The sequence below is a fragment of the Balearica regulorum genome, chromosome 1, assembly GCF_011004875.1.
Source record: "Balearica regulorum gibbericeps isolate bBalReg1 chromosome 1, bBalReg1.pri, whole genome shotgun sequence".
NCBI classification, from domain to species: domain Eukaryota; kingdom Metazoa; phylum Chordata; class Aves; order Gruiformes; family Gruidae; genus Balearica; species Balearica regulorum.
This window is the reverse complement of record NC_046184.1, coordinates 184996243-185019672: the sequence shown is the minus strand read 5'-3', so window position 1 is coordinate 185019672 and position 23430 is coordinate 184996243. Positions and strand designations below refer to the sequence as shown.

General features: G+C 41.9%; 1 protein-coding gene across 4 annotated transcripts in view; it reads right to left on the bottom strand.

The window, feature by feature from the left end:
- Positions 1-6464, bottom strand: part of DGKH (diacylglycerol kinase eta) — a 168053-nt gene extending 161589 nt beyond the window's left edge. For all 4 annotated transcript variants that reach the window (XM_075741767.1, XM_075741769.1, XM_075741768.1 and 1 more), the window contains exon 1: positions 6284-6464. In XM_075741767.1, coding sequence (XP_075597882.1) covers positions 6284-6340 — 57 coding nt within the window. In that variant the 5' untranslated portion in view covers positions 6341-6464. The remainder of the gene's footprint in view (positions 1-6283) is intronic.
- Between the last annotated feature and the right edge of the window lie 16966 nt (positions 6465-23430).

Here is a 23430-nt window from a genome sequence, read left to right as displayed (position 1 = left end):
TTTTTTCATATTATTCCATTCCTTTTTGTCTTTGTAAAAGAGGAGCTTTTACTTTTGGGGAAAGAAAGGGTCAGTTTTCCCTTTTAATTTCAGATCTGGCAGCTCACACAATCTCAAAATGTCACCACATGTTCTGAATTGTGGGACTTCGAAATTATTGTGGCTTGTATGTAGTCAGTGTTCAAAATAAGCATTTAAATCACAGCAATACTAAATAAAACACACAACTCCTAGCTGCATGGACCGGATTAAACATAAGAAAGCAATCAATACTTGTGGCTTCTATATTCCCACAAGTCTATTTATATTTCTAGAAAGGGAACTGACATCTCTTAATATGCTAATACAATGCTGCAGTACCTAAATACAAAGCAGTTAATGAGAAACAAAACCAAACCCATAGTGTACAACCTATCCTACACTGCAGGCACCTTGCCACAACCTTAATTTCATATAATCCAGAGTATCCCATTTCTTTTATTGGGACTTTTACTCCTAGTAGGGGAAATCAAATGTTTCCATGAAGCCTCGCAGGTCTTGTGGCTTAGTTCTGCATTACTGCATCAGGTACTTCAAATGTGATTCTACTACCCTCCACGTAGGATCACCTCAGTTACATTTTTAAAATTGTCAAAAGTTACATTAAAAACAAGTAAAATTTTCTATTGAGTTATATTTTAAAGGAATTTTGATCATATTACCTACATTCCCTATTAGAATAATAATAGGGCCTAAATCCTACCATTCATACCACATCTCAAAATAGATGAAGTTCTCACATAGTCCCTTTTCCTTACAGGCTAATTGTGAAACTAACTCTGTCTTGTCTCTTCACCTGAGAGAGAGTTCTCCTTCAAAACCATGGGATCAGACTTGGGCAAGTGCAAGTATGTACTGCTGTACAGTGAATTAATTTAGGGCATGGCTAGGAAGAAAGAGAGGCTAAGAGCAAAGTTTGTAGACACTTGTTCTTTCCATCCTCCTTTTTTTCCTCTTCTCCACCTTAATTTCATGAATAGCAAATTACCCCAGAACACATCTCACTGCAGTTCCTTGAGTCTTTTGAAGGTAAATCACAATTTAACATTGCAAGAGGAGAAGACAGTTTGCTAATTAATACTAACACGTATTACATGTAATTGTGACTGTGATTTGAGGAACACCTAGTGCTAACAGAATTCTAGCAAGACTGACTAACTCCATTTAATTCAACTGAATTAAACAGCGCTAGCTGAACAACGCTAGTTACTGTTAGATTGGTTCCCATACTAAAAAAGCATTCCAAATATTGGTGCATGTGACTGCTATGGACTTGTGTCACAGGACTAGGATCCTGTGCAAAGTTACATGCAAAACTATTTACAAGTAGACATTTCACCCACGGGGAATACCTTTCCAAATTCAGTTGACTTCAGAGAATTCTGAGATGAGACAGCAAGGGGGAAAAGGCGCACACAAAGACAGCATCTTACTCAAGTGTATAATTTGGGATTAGGATGTTTGAACTCAGGGAGATCATGAAGTTGACTCATTGATGACCCCAAATTTGCACCTTTGGGTGTTTGTTTATTTGGTTTTTTTAATAAAATACCATCTGGTTGCTTGTTCCTTACATATTTAGGCCTCGATCCTAAAAACAGTAGGTGGTTAAAACGTTTTTCCAAGAACAGCCTTCCACTGAAGTTTTGGAATGATAAACACACAGCACCAGTATCTTCCAGAGCAAGACACTAATCTGGTTTGTTTTCAAACCGCTTTCACATCTGGTTACAGTGCAAGCTAATTTAAAAACTCATCTTGAGTTTTATAAAACATTGGGCTATTTAGCAATGGATGTAAATACATTGTTTCATCATATATTAGATGAAAAAATAGGAACAAGTTAGTAATTTGGGTTTTAAATGTAACAGCTCCTGTGACATCCAGTGCCTATTACAATGCCAGCAGAGGAGCTAGAGATCTCCTTAGGTATCTGCACAGACAGCTGAGATTTCCTTCACTAAGTTTCATCTCAAATACATAATAGCTGGTAAAAAAAAAAAAAAAAATCTGTAGGTGAAATGAGCAATAAATACAATTCTTCAACTTCTGTTCACCTTCAGAGCTTAACTATCAGCCCTAGCTTCTGCGCACTTTCTGCACCGTTGCAGAGGGCATTATGCATCCTCGTGTGGGCTACCCTGTTGTGACCTTGCTCTTTCCTGACTGCCCAAACACAAAAATTGGGTTACAAGGAGGGAATGCACCAGCTTGTTGGTTCCAAGTGAGTCTCTTTCATCATATCTTGATAAACTTCAGAGTGCTATGAAAAAATTTTGAAAGTATTAGGAATGTTCTCTCAGGTCACCTAATGTGAAGATTTTAGTAGTAACAACCTAAATGTGCACATGGTAGGAAGTGTCCCACAAGTACAGTTCAGTGAGAATACGGTTTCTGCAAAGTGTGTGGCAGTATGTGTAAAATTAGAGGCTCCAAAATCTGCAGTCAATTATTGTGTACAAAGTTCTTCATAATGGAGAAACCGAGTGAGTGTTAAGCATAGCTGAAAGTACTCAAGTTATTCATTCATGTTAATGTAGAACGTTGTTTCTACAGTGTTCGTGCACAAAGATGGTTTTAAAGATCTCCCTGTTTCCACTTGTGCTTTTCAGAGGTGTTAATAGGTAATCAGGGTCCCGTTTCAGCCTTTACCCAGGTAAAGCTGCCTAAGATAACCACGAAACTTTGCCTCAGCAAGGACTGCCAACTTGACTTCCATCCCTTTCATCTCATAGCTGAAGTTTACCCAAGTGATCGACATCAGACTTGATAGGAGAAATACTGACTAGCACATTTCAGCTCAGTGAATATAGCTATGAATCCCACGGTACAAAGGTGCCGCTAAAATCCCCTAGACTTGTATGAGCAGGCTCTTGAATGTGGGGCTATACGCAGCCATTAAAAACACATAAAATATTTGCATGAGCTACGTCTTTCATTTAACATACTCAATTTCACACTTCTTAGTAGTTGCCTTAAATTTCCTAACTGAAGCAAGGGGAAGACTGGTGAAAACCTAAAGGTTGGCATTTAAAAGGAGATGCTCAACTGATACAAAACAGCTCCACTGACATCATTTGTGCTGCGGCAATTGATTTCAGCTGATGATCTGCCCTTTATGAAGAATCCCGAAGTGCTGGGGACATACATGCACTGTGAGAGCATTTTAACTCAACCACATCCAGTCCCAATAATAAAATATGTGTCACTAAAACACATATGCAAAGTAGAAGAATATCCAAATACACGTGCACTCTAGCTGTGTTGGAGATTATAGTTTATAATGCAGATTAATGCACTATTTGATTCCAGGAACATAAGTGATTCCCCCCTCCAATACTGATTCTCTTCTTTACAAGCCTATTTACCTCTTTTTCTCTAGGTCACTTTGGCATCTATAAACTGAAGGGTAATGCTTTTTTCTTCCTCCACTTCAAAAAGTTGTCCTGAGGGGTTCTGGATGAATAGTGGTGTGTGTATCAGGTTAGCAATGCATTATTCATCATGTTTAAAAGATTTTATTGAATCTTTCCTAATTTTAGTGGTTAGTGATAACTATAGTTTTTAACTGGGCTCCCCAGACTGAGCACATTAATTTCAGATCTGCCTGTCTGAACTCCCTCTGCAGATTGAGTTAGCAATGTTATTCTTTCTTGGCTTCCTTACTTACCAAAGAGAAAGCCAAAATTTAACAAAATGTATGCATACCACTGTTAAAGAGAGTACCTACATCACTCATGGCTGTTTGGGGAGTAGCCGAGGCAATCCTGTAACCCACAGGTTGCCAAAATGTGTTGTATGCTTCGAAGTGAAAAGGTGTAAACCAGTGGAAGTCATCAAAATACAGAGTCGCTTTGCAAATGTGTTAGGATCCATCTATGCATTTCAAGGGAAAGGTCAAGTCAAAACTCAGGTCTCATATAAAATATGAAAGTCAGGTCTAGAACTTTGTAAGACGTATATTGTGTATATTGTGTATATTTTGAGTACAAAGCCGCCGAATCTCTCTGGGAAGAATGCAGGATGAGCCTTACATTTTCCGTTACTTTTATTTAGCTCCATCATGGAGGGCCTAATGCAACTCTTACTGGAGTCAGGAGAAGGTTTTCCATTCAAAAGTGAGCTGTGCATTAAAGAAAAGATTTTACAGAAATTTGAAATTTCACACAGACACACCTAACCCTGACAGTCAAAGGAGAAGTTGTGGCTCCATTTGATGTCCATCAAGTAATTCTCAGAACAGCCATAGGAACAGTTCTTCCCAATGACTTCTGACAGTTTGCACAGATAATTAACTTGCACAGATTCAAAACCTGCAATAAATAGTTTCCCCTATCCTGCTGCTCTTTTTCTGTGTTTTGAGAGCAAGGGAGAGGTCTGGGCACTGTTTTTTTCCCTTCATCATGCAGTTCTTCACCTAAATCTCCCTTTGCCCCCATTATAATAAAAAGCCTGCTTATGAGCAGATACAAAGAAGAATGATGTGGCTTTTTCCACAAAGACTATGTATTTTATCAGCAGGTTACCAGGTAAAGGATTGAGTGGTTTAGCTGAAATTACAGTCTTATAAAGGAAATCAGTGCAGTGGTTAACCTTAAAACTGCATTCGTGGATGTACTCTTTTAACAAATGCAGCAATGAAATGATAAACATGACCCAAATCCTGGCCCTTACTAAGGGAGGGGGAGACGGGGGGGGGGGGGAGATGTGCTCCTTGTTTATCTGAGCCCTGTATACAGAAGGAAGCGGGTTTGGATGCTTCAGCCAGGACTCCGCGTTTCCAAGCGGAGGGGCTGCAATCCATCTGCCTCCCGAGTTTGAGCTGAGTTTTGCATGACGGCAGCCAATTTAAATGTCACTGTTTAATAGGAAAACGCGTTCGCGGGGATCAGCTTCACCGCCTTCCTCCCACGATGTCTTCATCTCTCCAGGCAAAAATCTCGGGTTTCCCTTGCCTGATCCTTTCGGTGTCAGCTCCATGTTACCAGAACACGCATACAGCTGTTTTCCCTATCACAGCTGCATCTCCAGCAGCAGCTTTGGGGCTTGAGGACTGCAGAGGGCAGTGAAGGGGGATGTTCAACTTCACAACAAAAATAAGGCTAGTAAAAATGTATTGGGGAGGGCTATGAATCCTTACAGGGAGGGAGGTGAACTTAGTTCACCGTTGCTAGCTCCAGGGCTGAGCTGCTGCTTTCCTTGGAGCGAGCACAATTGGGCAAAGTGTGCCTCTCCCCCAGGTGCTGTTTCAAACTGGGTTTACAAGTAAAGCCAGGGGCCCTGGACCAACACTACAAGTTAGCAAAACATGGCACAGCCATCTAAAGGGAAGCTTGGCAGTGGCATGGGTCCGTACTTCACATCGCCTCACCAAGTTCAGGGCCAGAGACAGCCTAGCCTTGACCTCTCTGATAGCCTGAAATCTCCCAAGCAGCTACCCAAAGACTATTTTTAGCCCTCCCTGCCTGATGTGTGTGTGTTTGCACAATGGAGAAAAGCCCAAGAGCGGGACCAGACGGCCCTGAAAAGGGAAATTTGATTTTATCGCCTGCTGGTGACATGATTTCCTTCGGTTGGAAGGAGGGTCTCCGAGTTGCTTAAACAAACCACAAAGCCACCACACCGCAGCTTTCCTCCCGGCCAGTTTAGGCACACACACACATCCCCCTTTGTAGCAGCTGAAAGGCACCCACTTTCCCCGCACCCCACAAAGCAGGGTGGTAGCGGGGTACCCCAGCCCCGGCCCGGGGCGGGGGGGGCGATTCCCAGCCTGACTACAGAAGAAGGGGAAAAAAAAAGTGTCTCTTTCTGGAAGCTGCCTCCCAACGCTGGACACGTTGCTTTTGCTGTGCTAAGAGAAGGCGTTTAATGGTGTCAACATCCACACACACACACACACCCCCCCCCGGCAAAGTTGGAGGCAAGGCTCTCGGTGCTAATCCCAGGCTTTCCACCCGGGCAGTGAAACTCAGAAAGGGCAATGAACTCCCCGTCCCCCAGAGCGACGAGCCCGCCAGCAAATGGCCGGACACGGCGGGGGCGAAAGGCTCCCACCCCCCCGCTCCCCGCGGCGAGAGGACGGCAGCCGGCGGCCGGGCTCTGGTGCGCAGCGGAGTCGGAAGAAGGGGAAGGGGGCGGAGGGTGGGCACCGATAAGGATGACAGCCCGACCCCCCGGCTGAACAATACAGGCAGGAAAAAGGGTAGGAAATGCCTGTGCAACTGCAAGGCACGCATGTACCTACCAGTTCCTCCCAGGCGGGGCTGCGGGCGCTATAGGAAGGGTACCCATGCTCCTCCATCCCCCCGCAGCAGGTCCCCTACCTCCGCGGGGAGAGCGCCGACGGGCAGCGGAGCAGGTTACGCCGGGCTGCGCCTCCCTCCTGCCGCTCCTCCGGCTGGCAGCGCTTCCCAGCGCCGCTCTTCCTCCCCCCCCCCACCCCCGGCCCCGCTCCTCCCTTTTTTCTCCCCCGGCCCCGTCCAGGCCCCCTCCTCCCTCCCCGCCCGGTTCCTCTCCCTCCCACGGCCACCGGGCTCGGCCCCGGCTCCCGGGGGAGCCGGCCTGAAGCTGCCGCGCCGCTCACATCATCACCGCCGCCGTGTCCTCCGGTGCACGGCACGGAGGCCGCCCCCGCCGCCCCCTGCCCGCCCGCGGCGCCGCCCCGGGTGCTCCCCGGGCGCCGTGCACACCCGCCCCCCCCCCCCCCCCCCATCCTCCCCGCCCCGGGAAGACCAACGGATTACGGGCAAATCGCCTTGGGCATAAGCGGGTTTACAGCCGCTTCGGCTGTCGGCGTCGCGGCGAGGCCGGCGGGCGAGGATGCTCCCCGTGGTGCGGGGGGCGGGGTGGGCGTGAAGCCCCTCTCGGTGCGCCGGGAGCCGCTCATGCCCCGCCGCGGTTTTGGCCCCATCCCTCTCCGCCAGCCCGGCCCGACCCTGCCGGCGTGGTGCGGGAGCAGAGAGCGGCGTTTGGCAGCCCCGACGGGCCCGGCTGGGTGTCCCGGGGCGCCCCGGGGGGGAGCGCTCAGTGCTGCCCCTCGCACCGCTCTGCTCCGAGCCGAGCCCGCTCTGGGGCCCAGGAGACATCAAGGTCAGGGTCCTGGGGCTGAGGCAGCCCGCTGCCCCAGCATGACGGCTCCGAGAGTGCGGTACCGCACATTTTAACCCCCTTCGGGCAGCCTCTTTCTCCCACAGAGGTGCCGGGTGGTCTCACACGTACCTTAAGAGAAGCAGGAGCTGGGACACAGCATGGCCACTGTGGAAAAGACAGCACGGATGTGCAGGCCATGTCTGACACGGAGCGCCTTTCGTTTCCAGAGCCACCATGCCTGCCTTATGGAGTAGCAGGATTTCTCTCCTCCATCACGCCTTTTATTAATACACAGTGTGTATACTTCAGTCTTCTGAGTTTACTAGTTACCAGCATACCCTTGAACACCAGCCAATGTATTACGGCTCTGCAAGTGGATGTTGTATCTCCTACAAACTCAACACTTTCACTCATTTGTTTCTCCCCTTTGCTGCAGAATAGCAGGGTATGTGAAAGGCTAGGGCTAGAGGAGAGAGTGAGAAAATGAAGCTCAGTCACCATCCAAAAACCTCCAGTTTTTCTATATTCCTTTTCATTCCAGCCCGCCCTTTTGAATTTGCAGCTATTGTGCTTGATCACAAAAAGTAATCTCTGGGTCATCTACTTAATAAGTGCAAACATCAGAAGGAGTTGGATTTCAGGAATAAAAAAAAAAAAAGAAGAAAGGAATTTGTATTTATAGTAGTTTAATGATACGTTCATTTTGTTTGTGTTGTAGCGCTTTTTCATACCAAAAAATGGCACACTGCCATCTGAGCTCTAGCTTTCACAAAATACATCGGCAATTTGCAAAAAGTAGCACTATTGCCAAAAAAAAAGGTGAAGTCTTATCTATGAATTTAAGTATGCCTATAGAAAAATCCCATTAAGTTAAGATGGAGTAACTCTAAGCCAGGCCCAAAGATGTGCCACAGCAGTATAGCTCATTTGAGGAACTGAAATTGCTGCATTTCTTCCAGCAGTAGAAAAAGGAACTATTCTTGTTGATAATAAGTTTATCAGTGGTCTGTTGATGAACTGCTTTGATGGTAAGAGTGTAACCTCAGAAGGAAGCAAACAAGATGACAGAGAATTTTGCTTCTCTGGAAGGCAGCTTTCTAAAGCTGATGGTGAGCAACAGTTGTCCAAGGATGGCTGGTCTCCTTCCCTTTCTTCCCTGAGTGTGAGATACTGCTGAGGAATGTCACATTATAAAGGGCTTTACACTAAGAAAGAGTTTCAGAATACTATTAGTCAGTTCCCCTCCTTTCCTCATGATGCACTGGAGGATCTCACATGACGGCTGTTTATATCTCTTGACATCTGGCCTTGGTCATGCTGGGGCTTTGTGGCAAGAGTGGCCTGCCATTAAATATATGTCATGCTACTGCCTTGCACCTCCTTGCTTGTTGAACCACAAAAACTGAAAACTCATCTACAGGGACTTTAAGTAACTTGGAGTTAATTCTTCAGCTCAAGCGCTATACATACCCTTTTGCACTGAAATTCAGAGAGATTACTGCTGTGCCTTCCGCCCCATTTTCTGGTTTGTGTGCCCTGAATCTTATATCTGTGACTAGACATGCAATTATGTTCACCTCATTTCCTCCCCTAGAGTTCAAAGCTCGGTTTCCATAAGTGGAAAGCTAGTATAGGCCCCAGAAGACTACAACAGCCTACTTAGGTTGAAGGTACTTTTCAAGGTCTTGTTGGATAAGGAGAGCACACATTAGCTGCTGCACAGATCCCTCTAGGTCTGCATGAAACCTGTCCAATGCAACTTCAGGTCTGCCCTTTCAGGCTACTGAGCATTCAGGAACTTGGTGGAACCAGCTGAAAATCATGGGCAAAGTATTTTGCTACAAATGTAGTTCTGCCAAAGCCGACATGGAATTTGAGGACAGATGTCAGAATCATAGGATTTTTTTTTTTTTTTTTTTTTTTTTGTTCAGGGGCATGCTGCCACATTTACAGAGGGGCAAGGGAACTTAAGTCAGGCCCAAGGCAAGGATAAGCTTCATTAACGAGGGGTAGAGGAGCTGCCTGCTAAAACAAAGAGTGACCAACTGTCCCCTGGAGAAGATGGGGACGTCAGGTTGGGAGAAGAGCTCACTAGAGGCAGGTCTTCACAACCAGCTTGGGAACAGACAGTGATTCTCCTAGCTGGTCTACCAAACTGCATCAAAACATTTCCAACACAGCCTGGGGGTTGGTTTTGTTTCGTTCTGATTTTTTGATTTTGTTCCAAGTCCTGTTGTTTGTTTAGATTGTTTGGGGTTTTTTTATTCTTTTCAAGTTTTTCCACTTAGTCTAGACATTTGGGGTTGAATTTCTTGGTAGTCTGCTCTATCTACTGTGTTCAGAGATGCCTCATCTCCCTCTGTCTCTTCTGTTCTCTGCCCTTAATGACTCAGTGAAAACTGGATCAACAAAATGACTGTTTCATTATTGGCATTTTTTTTTACATGACGTGCATTGAAAATAGTAACACATGCCTGCCTTTTCTAAGCAAAATATTTTGGATAAATTGGACACACTGAAACATAGAGAGTTTGATTCCAGTGCTGTGCTTAGACATTGAGGAGAAAGTCCCCACCTCTTTAAGTATTTCCGTTCCCTGGGGGGAAAAAAAAAAAGAACTTTCATTTTTTTTCCTAATTTGAGGTAGAAAGACATTAAAACAATTAACTTTTTTACATGTTTCTGTATTTTTCCACCAGCATTGCCTTTAGCATATATCACATAAAGAGTATACACTAATTTTCATGAATTTATACTAACATGAAACTTCCTTCTTTTCTTGGCATGTAATATGCGAGCCTAATTTGAGTAAATTCCTCAAGGAAATGTTGTTCTTCATTCTCTTCATTATAAACATGCCAGTTGGCCTTTTTTTTTTGCACCCTGTTAAATAATTTTGCATAACGTTTGAAGGTACGATTTCATCACCATGGTAGTTGAGTAGTTCCTGCCAGTCAGACAAGTAGTAACAACCTGCAGTAGGTCATTAAAATGATAAGTGTATTAAAAGCAGAGCAAAATGCACATACTTCTCAATCCGATAACCCTTCAAATAGAACTGAAGTAAAAGAATGGGCTAAGAAAAACATTTAAAAAATAAAGGTATTTTTTTTAATAACATTTACATGCAAAATCCTAATAGCTGCCTTGAAACCCACTACTTTCTGCTTGTAAGAGCATCCAAACTTGTAGAAATTCTGCATTTCCCCCAGTTTACAGTGTCTGCTGCTTGGGACTGTCTCGCACGTGGCACTTGAGAAATGTGTTCAGCCTACAGTTTTTGTTCATAGACTTTCTCCACCACGTGCATTCTCTCTTCATTATTATTATTCCTCTTGTTACTCTAATAGCCGCTTCTGTGCCTACCTGTAAGAGGAAGCTTTTAAACAATTCTCTGGAGCTTTGGGTTTCACAAGGGGGAACTTACTTATGCAGCTGGCAGAAATTGGTCTATTTTCTAAATAAAGAGCTTTATGAAGAAAGAAATCACAGTGAGAAGAAAGCTTTGGGAAAAAAGTGTTGTACTGGAGCAGCAGCAGAGCTGTGGAGGGACAATCCCCCAGATCCTTCATTGCCCTCCCACCAGTTTTATTTCCTCTTCTCATTGCCCCCCCACCGGTGTCAGCATCTCCTGCTTGTTCTACTGGCATGGATAACCACCTCAACGCCTCCTTCTGAGTGGTAGCATCAGGGACTAATGAGGCTGAAGTGTGTCTTCCCTTCTGGACTTCATTCAGAGACATCTCACCCCTTTCACCACCCTGACTTGCTGCTGAAGTTGCAACAGGTACCCTGAAAGTCAACAGAAAAATGACATGAAAGCACAGACGGCTGCAGGTGATGATTTCTTAAACTGCTGCTAACCTTCACTAATGACCTCTGCTGGTGCTCCTGACTGAGGGTATGTACTAATACATTCGTTTAAGGATATTGCTGAACCGGACTTGAGGCATTCTAGCTTTTCGTGGATGGTTTCATAAACATACCATTGGAAAGAGTCATTCACTCCAATCTCCTGGCCCAAGGCAGCACCAACTGTATCCAAACCATCCTCAACATGCATTACGTGCTCAAACCCTGATGACCAGGACTTTGTATCCTTCCCAGAGGATGTAGTTAGTGAATGACCTAAATCTGCTGTGCTGCAATTTTCATCTCATACCCCACGGATATGGAGAATTCATTCCAAGCCTCTTCAGTGTTAACTTTCGGTGCGTTTGGAGGCTGTCATCACACATTTCTACCCTGAACCAGCCCAATTTCATTGTCATCATTGACCTCTCAGCTCACACTTTCAAAGGTGGTGCTTGTGCCTTGCTTGACATGCAGCGCCCATCGGGCACCATGCTCCACCTGAGGCCTCACCTTAAATAACATCAGCCTGGCTTTGTCCAGGTATGATGAACATGCTCCTTGGTTGATCATCCTGGTCATTAATCAGGATATTGAAACATCCTTCCAGCTTGTTTGTGAAGCAGGACTTCCTCCCAACGGCATGTTGTTGGTCCTATGAGCTTCCGGGAATATTTCAGTCGAAATGTGGTTTCCTAGGAAAATGTCACATCAGTGTCAAAAGCTTTAGTAACTTGATGTACATGGCATCTACCCCATTCATGGTTCTGATTTGTTTGACATTATTTGTCCTTGAAAAACCTCTAACACACGTCCCTGTTATTTTCTAAGTACTTACAAACTGTTTATGGTTATTTTGGGGAGAACTGAAGTTTATGTGATGGATCAGTAATTCCCAAGTTGGTCCTTTTTCTCCTTTTTTCAAGTTTCACTTCATGATACAAGAACCGAGCAGATTAAACACAGGATGTATCTTCACCTCATTTTTACATATGACCCAAATACCTCTGATGGAGTTTTGCATTTGTGGTTACAGACTTTGGGGGGCCTGGCACAAACTTAACTATCTGCTTCTTCACATTCAGATCCTGCAGATGCAACTTTTTGAGAAACATTTATTCTAGAAGAAAAAGAAAGAGAAACAGATAGTAATGCATGAGGGCTACTAATGTGGTACTTTAAAATCACACACAAATCAATAAATATATTACTTCTGAAATGCTCAGAACAAAAATAAATGTTTTATTTAAACAATCTCTAAACCACTACAGGTTTATAACGGCAAAATTGGGGTGGGGAAAAAGAGCTTTGCCTCTCTCCTGACGCTTAAAAAGGAGAAAAGAGGTGGCAAAATTATTTGTATGGAAAATGGGAATAATTTAGCCCACCCAATGACTTGGCACTGAGATGGAGCTGTTCCTTTTATCTTTTTATGTGTTCTACTAAGCACAATATTTGGGAACTTTCAAATTACAGCAAATCAATATGTAAAATTCCTATTTTGGTTGGCTTTCTTCTAGCATTCTATCATGGTACGTGCTCAAATCAAAATTAAAACTGATCTTTTTTTTCCAACCTCCCCTACCCCTGTTTAACAGAGGAAAGAGAAAGAGACAAATTTGTCCCAGTGGAGTTTTTATTGCTCACACAGGTGAAAAGAAGAAACGGCAAGATGCGTGTGAAGTGGTGGGGGAGTATAAATGCAGCCGTGTGGTCATCCTGAATAAATAAGATGGACTCGTGGACATGGTCCTGAACTTCTTTGAAGATGAGCTAGGGAATACTAAGCCAAATATTGTTGTCATAGCAAAAAAAAAAAAAAAATATTAAAAAATCAGTTTTCACCAGAGTTGGTGGATGTAGTGCTGAAAACGGTGAGCATTTTTGTGGCCAAGCCAGTAAGGTATATGCTTACTTTTAAGCAGGCATTTTGTCCCATTTATTTCACTTCCAGCACATGCTGAAAGCACATGCTCTCAGTGGGGAACCTTGCAAATGGACAGATTTGAGAAGAGAAATATTTGATCTATAGAGAAAGCATGAAAGGAAGGAAGAGAGATGGCTATGAGAAACAGAGCAGAGAATGAAAGATGTGTCTGTTTACTTTTCTAAGATGATAAATTTTTCTGACAGTAGCAAATAAAATAAGTCAGAAACTCCACAAATACCAATATTAAGTAAAACCGGTGGTTTTAGTAATTGAGCCAAGTATAACAAGATTAAATTAATTCTTACTATAATTCCTGTGATTTAAATTCAATTATCTCAGGGACAAATTGCACCACAAAGTTTTTCGTAGAGTCTATTAACTTACTTAATGTGGAGTTGTAATTCTGGCATTGCTCTAATAGTGTTCCCACACGACTTTCAAGGGATCCCATCAGATGGTTTGCGTAGCTATTTTTACTTTTTAATAAAGAGAGGATGGCAAATGACTTACTTACCAGAAAAGAAAATACATTTTTGCAAAGTTAACCTTGTTTAAATTGTATTTCTAATTTAAAGAAAGAGTCTTAATCCATGAAACAGCCATAGCATATGGAGGGCTCCAAATTAACATTGGCTAGACATAGCCAAGGCTAGTTTAGAGAAACGAAAAAGTCAATAAAAGGGAGATTTCTGTGTATGTTAGATTACTAAAGCTGAAATGTACAGGGGTAAATATTATAAATACTTTTATTGAAGACTCATGTTAAAAATAATATGTTCTGAAGTTGTCATTTACCATAGAAGTCACATGTGAATAATGTTTATCTTTGCTTTTAGGGAAAAATATTTTATTGTCTTACTGAAGCCTTGCACAGTTAAAATTGTGGTATTATCGGTACTACAACAAGGTGTAATGAACAAACACATATTGCTACAGGGCTTATAGATGTAAATCATTTATTAACAGAATTTACCAATGTGCATTACTGCTGCCAAATAAAAGCATATCCAGGCATGTATTCTTCTCCCTTCTCCTTGGTATTTTAGGACCTAGAATTCTAGGGAATTTGTTTGGTCCTAAAATCTTACTTCACAGGAAGGTGAAGTAAGACCTGTCAGATTTTTCCTACAGTAATGCAAATCTCTCGTTGATGGATGGAAGAAGCAGCGTGGCTGCTAGTGGTCCTGCCAGCCCTGTGCGCAGAGGGCACAGGACGGTGGGGAAGGCGTGTTTGGCCTCCCTGTTTGCTGGGAGCATGGTACAGCTGGGATGCGGCACAGGGTGGGAGATCGGTCTGCTTCTGTCACTGCGAACGGATCCACCGGGCTGTGGAATACCTGAGGAGCTAATTCTTCCCTCGCCAGGAAGGGTGGAGCAAGGCAAAGAGGGACTAGCAAATACATTTTTGACCAGATGAATAGCAAAAGGGTAAATTAAGGACAAAGTTTGGAGATGCTTTTTACTTATGTTTTTCTGCACTCATACAGTGTAGGAACAGGGATATAATTTACAACCAAGCTTTTTTCCTGCGTGAGGTTTGTGAAACTTACAGGGGGTTTCATGTTTGTGACCTGTGGGTTAAGCTATGCCAGGAGGAAAGGTTTGTGGTTTGAATGGAAAAGTACCAACCTGATGAACCTAAAAAACACTGAGCAGTTCCTGGTCAACCAGATTTATTAGGCACCAGTTTCTATGATGAAAGTGTCTGAATCCCATGGAAACAAGCAGAGAAGGAATCAGAGACAGGCAGCCTTTAAGTGATAATATTTGCAGATGTCATGAAGGCCGAGGAGATGGTAAATCATGAAAAGGGCAAATCATTGAAATAAATTATTTGGATTGGCTTGTGAGATGAATATAAGCAAATATATTTCTAAATAGCCAAAAGCAAAGCTGTGCACTTAAAAACAAAGTCTGTAGGAAACACTTATCTTTATGAGGGATTCTAGATTTTGAAAAGGTCTTAGAGATCATGGCGATTAATCAGCTGTGTAAGACCTGTAGCCAGAATCAAATGGTAAATTGGATTTACAAATAGAATTGGATCTACGAACAGAAGAATTTCTGGTACTCGTGAGTGAGCGATATTGCCTCTGTGCTTGGTACTGAGGTGCACACAGATGTGATATGGCATCTGGTGCTGTTGTCCACAGTCCAAGACTTGATTATTGTTTAGGAAGGGTGCAAGGAAGAGTCTGCAAAGCACCTGAAAGACCACAAATCATTCTTTGTAGGTAAAGACTCAAGGAGTTTGTTCTGATTAACAAGAGAAGTTGAGGCACGACTTAAAGTTTGGAGGTCCCAAACTAGGAAAGAGGTCAAGGGGATTCTTCACGCTACATATGAGCTATTAGAAACTCTATCTACTATACGTTTAAAATTAGAGCTAGAAAAAAAGACAGATTTTAAAGCAAGGATAAATTAATCATTGAAATAACATACCAAGGTCTATCGTTCAAAATTTTTAAACAAAAGACTGAGTGTTGTTGTAAAAGAAGTTCTCATTCAAACTCAGGTGTATGTTATGACTTGATCTATAGAGAACTAAATAATCAACCACCATTATTCTAGGCATGTACGATCTTCTATAGTATATATAGCATATAATTTCTACTGACTAGATAATCACCAGGGAATCTTCTGAGTTTATAATCATGGAAATATGATACATCTTGTGTAGGTTAGAAAAAACCCCTATTTTATTAGAGCAAATAGGGGCATACAAGTATTCTCATCCTGCCCCAAAAGCAGTATTTTTTGTCATTATAGGAGGTCTGGGTCACTATAAAAACCAGAGCATTAAGAATCCTACAGCTGAGGCACATTTTCTGCATCTTCCATCTTACGCTCCCAATGACATCCTGGATGGTAATGATTGAAGCTGTCTATTTATTAGATATGACAGCTTCCACTGATGAGAGTGTTTGTAATTCTAAGCGAAGAGCAGATGCTCAGTTGAAATGTCTTTAATTTTCTAACCACAGAGTTGCTGCTTTGGTAGACTACTGAGACAGCGGTTCTGTGATCATTTAATACCAGCTCTATTGTGGTTGTATGTCATGTAGCAGTACAAATTTGATCAAAATCAGGCAAGAGTGTATGATTCCATTTCAGTTGGTTTAGCCAGAGCACACAGCACTTGATAATTTTATGTTGATTTTATGCTGGCTGTAGGAAGACAGCATGAAATTAGAGTTGCCTAGACAGAGAATACTTGCTCTACATTAAATCTGCTAGAACAAATATCCTTTCTTCAATGTATTGTTAACAAATTTGAATCAGTGGAGTGACTCTGTACCAATATAATGCATTCTTATGATTACAGTGGCTTTGAGATCTGACACTAAAGTGCCCCTAAAAACAGATTTACTGTCTTGTCAAACCACAGCTTGAGAACTAAGCTGAACTGAGAGTTAAAACAAAAACACCGAAGAGTAATCTCATTGTGCCTGCTCTCCAGCCACACATGGTAGTACGGCCAAGCCCTGTGATACCTTTGAAATTGCCAGTGATTCCTGAAAAAAAAAACCAAAAACAAAACCAACCAAACAAAAAACAAGCAAACAAAAATCTCCAGCCAAAACAGGAACACTATCAGGAAAACAGCCGGAGGTAAGGATGGTTTACTTTGAACTTCCTGTTTCAAAGTCAAGTTGTGTCTCTTTAGATGTAGACCATTATTTGGAAGAGGTTAAATTCCCTCACGTTTGACCTACATTGAGTTCTGGGGTTTGGGAGGGTGCTGTCTGAGCTGGGCACGCCAATTAATTTTAAGCATGGTAGTAGTTGTAGTAAATGAATGATCTGCAAGAATGAATAACTTGTTTGTCAGCTGGCTGGATGATTTTAGAAACCATAAAGGTGACTTGGTTGGAGGTTGGGCTACAATGATTATATTATTTTTCAAAGCCAGAAGGAGGCACAGTGACAAAGATGCACTTTGAAATTAGCTTGGGAAGGAATATTCCATAAATCCCAGCAATACAGGTATCAGTACTGTCAGTGTAGGAATGAATTCTGGTGGGCTGATTTTTAAGGATGAATGCCTTGGACAGTCTGGAAGTACAATATCGGAATTTACAATGTAGGTAGCATGAGAAACAAGGACTTCAAGAAGTCTAGACAAATAGTGAGCTCAGTCTTTGTGGTGGAAATCTGGAATGACACTGCTGATCTTCATGGCAGTAGATGAACTTGCCCCTGTGAAACCACATCAGGTTCTATCTTACTACTATACAGTTTGAAAATTTTAAAAACATGCTACAGGGCATGGAACAGTCCCAGACAGGGGAGTGTCACCTTCTGATCTGCTGATTTTCATGTTGCTTTTTTTATGTGAATCCTTTATGAAGAGGCATTAACCTCCATGTAGCTAGAACAGTTGTGTCCAAGTCCTCCAAGTACAAAATTCACATCATTACTGGGTAGTTTTTGGACCATCATTTTGAAGACCCCTGAAAGCACCATTTAATAAAAATATGCAACAGGTCTGATGGTCTTTTTCTTCTTTTACTGTGTGGTCCAAGGGCTTGCATTCTCATGTAGTTTCAGAATGCAGAGTCTCTCATACAGTCATACAGTACATAGGATACATCTTGCCTTTTTTGTGGGTTGTTTGTTTTTTTTTTTTACTTATTTTCATCTCACATTGAGAAAATACATAGCTAAAAATACTTCAGGATGCTTTCCAGGGAATACCATCCATGTGTCCCTCAAGAGACTCCTTAACATTCCTTAACCCACATGGTATTCAATGTTTCCAGTGACAGACTGTGCCTCCATAAATAAGCTGCATAAGTTCCTAATATGAGCTGTGCATTGCATATGGTGGAATAATTGCCTTAAAAGAATGTTGAGGCTACAAAAGGAAGCAGTCGTAGAGGTGAGAAATGCCAAAATTAAGGCAATCTGTGCAAACTCAATATGGTCCTGTTGTGCAAATGCCCAGTCTGAGCCAGTCTCTCATTACGGCCTATTTTTGCCTCCTGATTCATTCCAGCTACAGGTACTTGCTATTCACCAGATGGGAAGCTATTTGAAATTTCTTTATATTCTTCATTTGTAGTAACCCTTCTTAGTGGCTTGACCCATTACCTTTTACTTCCCATCCATATGGACTAAAAGTAGAGAAGTCAGTCAGTGTGAACATGGCTTAGTTGACAAACCACGTTGACACTGATCCTCCCTGCATACCTACCCTCTCTGATGTGGCAAAGCTGTGTTCAGATCTTCATGGGACACACAAAATAACTCATCTGTATTTTAAAGAATTTCCCTGCTGTGTTTCCAAACACCTCTTCCAAACAACAAGGCCCTGGTATCCGTAAGAGTGGAAAGCATTATGAAAGCCAAACCTAGAAATGTTACCAACTTTTCTTCTGCCTCACATAACATCACCCTCAAAACTGCCATAGGGAGGAAAGCTTGATCCATACATCGACAGTGTCTGTTCATGAGCCATACACCTTTGAACTACTGGGTGGAGTTATTTTCTTGGGGAAAGTTCAAAATCCTGCTTCTCAATGCACCAAAGCTCTTCAGTGAGTATCCTTCCTTCCATCATCCTTCTTGGTTTCAGATAACTGAATCCTATAGGATGAGTCCAAGGGAGAAGCTGACTATCATCCAAATGCCAGGTCTGCATTTTTTTCCATGAGCCCGCACCTATCTGTACCAGGCTGCACAAAAAAATCCCACCACCCAAACCCTCAGAACAGGGAAGAAAATACATTCTGCTTGAGAAATCATTGGAAAACCAGATGTCTGAAGGGGTGAAAAGCATTAATGCTGCTAGTAACGATGCAATGATTAACGATTCCAAGTATTTGGGGTACAGTTAACCCGTTTCATCAACTCATCCAGGTGTATGAATAGAACTTGTAGGATTTGATTTCTTCCTAAAAGCCATACAAATAGCCTATTTTGCTTTGGGTTACAACAACAGATTCAGGGACAAATATGACACTGACATGCAGAACTTCGCAGAACCTCCCTTACCATTAAAACAGGTAACCCCCCACCCCACTAGGCAAATGGGGAAAAAAAATCACCATAGCTCCTAACAGCCGTCAGGCATGGTGTTCCAGGTGCGGAAGTCTTTCTGTTTCGCCTCAGGGTGAAGGAGCCCTTAATCACATCTTCCATGGATGGGTGAAGAAGACGAACCCTACCAGGCTTCTCTAAGTCCAGTGCCTTTGAGAGAGGGGAAACTTCTCGGAGCAGGGAAGGAGAGCTGCCAGCTTTGCCTTGAGCTGATGTTTTCTGCCTAATGTTACTGAATGGGACTTCAAACAGGGCTGTGCAGAAACTGTAAGATGATTTTATTTTATTTTTTACTATTTTCATAAGCTGGTTGTTTACTATGAGCTCAAACACGTTGCTTACTTTCATCTTACTGTCTCAGATAGGATTCCTTTGAAGTGGACCTGTCTAAAAAAGGTTATCCACATGTCTGTAGCTTCCACTTTCTTGGGGAGCCTTAGTAATCCGCAGTTACAGGGATAAGATCAGCTCCCTCTGAGATCACGAGGTAAAAGCACACAGAGCCTGCCTAGTGCTGATATCAGTTTTACCCGTTGAATCACTGAAGCTGAGGAAGCTGCAGCTGCCAAAAAAATGGGAACATTTTTAAATTAAGGTACGACACGGACCCAGGAAAATTCTTGCCTAGCAAATTAAATGAGGACAAACAGCAAAGGAGAGGTACTTCATTACTGATTTTATCAGCTAACTTTCCCTCAAGGGTGCATCAAGCTTCCTTTTGTTTTTTGGTTTGTTTTTTTTCTTAAATTGACTCTGCTGCTGAGTACAGAAGGGATGAGAAGTCCAAGACGTCAGTCATCCGTTCAAAGCTGGTTCATGCCATAGATGTGCTTGGGAAGATCAGTCCCATCACACCAACCCCTGTTTTGCCATGAGAAGGCAGATTTTAGCAATCTTCACCTTCTGCACTTGGGTGATCGGCATCTCCTTTCATACTTCCTCCTGCTTCCATGTAGCCAGTGGTTTTGAATTCTCCAAGGCAAAGTCAATGCCTGAGCCGGCAAGAGTTATCACAGGGGACTGGGATTACAATGTAAAAGTGGCCAAGGCACGCAGTTACTCAGCTATATTTATCCCTTATGGGAAGGGAAGTGGAAGTAATGAGAGGTATGTTGGTGGAACTGAGCAGCAGGAAGGAGATGACATTTCAAAGGAGGGAAAATGCAAATGGGAATCTACTGAAGGCTAGTTATAGGGAAGGGAAGTCAGGAGCTGAACAGAGGAGGAGCATATGTATCTAACAGTCATAGTGCTCTCTATACATATGTTACAGTTGGTGTCGTGCTCTATGTGCCTCTGCATAGCCTTCCCATCAGCAAAGAAGTGAAAAGAGTATATAGGTTTCTTTTTCGCACACAGCTTTTTAATTCACTCAACCCTACCAATTTCCTTTCCACCTCAAGTAGGCAAGTGGGTACAAGAAGACATAAATAAATGAGAATGTAAGAAAGACACACTCTCACACTCTTACAATCATGAGACTAAACGTATCATTTCTGCAGCTCCATGGAAGGCAATGAAGCTGAAATTAGTTCTTCATGCATGGATTACAGTATTGCATAGTGATTTTTAGGCATCCATAAAATGCAGTGTAAATAGTTTATGCTCAGTCCTAAGGGTGAGGTGTTTCATTTGTTTACTTCTGTTAGACAACGGTTATTCTGCAAGCTCAAGGAAATATCTGATTGAAAATTTTAGTACAAATGAGAGAATTATTTTGAAAAAAGGGTGGAAAAGAGCTGCAGTGATAAAATGGAAGTTAAAAAGTACCTCCATTTGAAGAAAGCTGGAAAATAAGTTTAGAAAAATACAGCAGAGATGTGTAAGCCCAGAAACTACAGGAAAAAAAAAAAAAAAGCAAAGTTATTATACCCATTTTTATTTGTTCAAGACAAGAAAATTAGAGAGACATGAAAGGCAGCAGAGGCATCATGCCAGACAACTTTCAGATGGGTAATGGTCAATCCAATCTTGTTATTTTGTGTTCTTTCTTTGCCTATCCCTAGCATCCATCTGTTAGGTTTTGCTGTATGTCACATCCATATCTTGAACACAAGCTCAGATGGACTCAATTCTCAGATTTTCTTCCTGAAGGATTAAAAAGTTCATTGAGGTGGAGGAGAATTGGAAGTCAGTAACCTTTAATATAGAACAGACTCCAAACCCAGGTTGTTTCATAAAAAGTAATCAGAACAAAAAAAATTACAAAAAAATTGGATTAGTGGGATAGAAACATAAACATTGAACACAATAATAACTGATTTAAATTAAACGCATGTACATAAGGAGGCTAAACCTTTCAGTCACAATCTGTTGCATTAGCGCACGGATACACAGACTAGTGAATTCTGTTGTTTCTGGTACTTAAGGAATAAATGTCACTTTGTGTCCCCTGACTGCATCTGAAGTCAATAAATCCATCTGCTGCCTTTCACGCATGCAGAATGCATTTTCATCCCCTCCAAGCCATGTTCATTGGCCAGCTTGATATAATTAAGTGGTCCGCATGAGACACTCAGATCCTTGAATTGAAGCCATTAATTTAAGTATGCATATTGCAGTCTCTCCCAGGTACAGGCGGAAAGGGGAGCACAAATAGCAATATTCCTAAGGTGCGTCCCTTGCCATTATAGGTTGGCAAATGTGATGTTGAGATATTTCACAAATAATAAATAAAGATAGAAGCTAATTTCAACAAGTGCAGTCTATTTTAATTTCTTTTTGTAAATCGTGCTCTCAGCGTTCTCAGTAGTGCCTCTGTAGACCGAGAGTAGCATGGAGAATAACATATATCTCCTTCCATTAAATGAATATAACACCTTTATTCAACGGCAATATGTTAACTTGTCAAAACTCATCATCTTCATGCTACACAGTAAAACATTCCTTAATGCAGCACAGTACTATGTTGTCACTCAGATCACCTAGAAGGAAAATTCCACATAAACTATTTTGTACCATCTGTGTCTTTGCCTAAGCAAGTTTTCCCTGTAGAAGATAACCCCCGTGAGATGTTAATTAACATCTTGTTTGGAAAAGGTCTGAATAAACCTCTTGCATTGAACCAGTCTTAACATGCTAAATTATTTTTTATTCTTCCCTGTCTACATATTTCTTTTGACCTTAACCATGTTTTCTCTTTTTTTTTTTTTTTTCAGAGAAGCTTGAATTTTGTTCCAATTTTGGGAGAAATGCAAGCCAACCAGCTGTCAGTAAAGATTGTCCCATATTAAAGACTAAAACTAACCAGAATTAGTGGTCCCACTAAGGTGATATTGCTCCCCCAGATCCTATCGTTGCTTTTCATCAGTTCATGCGGACATGATTTCTTTTTATGAATAACGCCATTGCTAAAGTACCTATACAACTCCACTCCTGACTTGCTGAATCCATAATTTTGTATTATCTCAGGTTGTTTGGCATAGAAGTAGAATGAAAACCATTTGGAAGAGAGAATGTTTTTAAGAGAAAAAGTGCTTTTCTCAGTCAGAAGAATAAAAGCAATCTTTATACATTTGTGCTGCATGACTGAAGTTTTGTCTCTTTGTTCACATTTTTTGGCTAGGTCTGACATATCCCTCACAAGAAATTGTGGGTCTCGAGGGAGAGAAGGGAAGAGACTGCAACCTATTATTCCCCTGGATGTTACAAAAATATCTTTCATGTGTCAAGTGGTACAATGTAGGTGGTATAATTTGCCACTATCGTGCATTGCCACTCATCTATCACCACACTTTTAAAAACTATCCCTGTCATTGGTGTGGTGTCTACACACAAAGTGATTGCACTTTTTACTTTGCTGCAAAAAACCCAGATTTCAACATACTAAAACCAGCTCAGAATAGGACTGACTATTCTTCACTAAAATGTATATATGTGCATATAAATATACAAATAAAATATTACTTCAAAGTTTTTATTTTATAGGAGCTTATAGAAAGAGAGGTTCCTATTTTATAGTTTATTTTAGTAACCAAAAGAATGACTTTGCAAGTCTTTGCAACAAGGATTTCAAGCAAACCCATGTAGTTATATGGAACTGAATTCTGAGGTTCAAATTGGATTATTAGCAGAATCGACTATTTTACAATCCACCTGGGAAAGTTTTAGGCAAAAAGCTTTCATGGCACTCCACCTTTCCATGACCCATGTAGCAATATGGGCTCCGATTACTTGGGTGACTGACTGATCAACAACTTCACCTTGGCTGTAAATGCAGCGCTGGAAAGAGATTAAGAACAGGGAACAATGAAAGAGGGAACAAATTTGAATAGAAAAAGAATAATGCCTTAGATCATGAGCAGGGAAATAGTTTTAGTTGTTCATAAGTACAAGAAAAAGGACTCAATTTTTACAACACAACAGTATAATGTTACATGGCATTTAAAGAAGAGGTGCTGAGAGAATTTCAGAGCCCTTACCCACTAAGTCTTACTGAAAATGCCAGATTCTAGTTAGATAGAGGATGAAGAATTAAG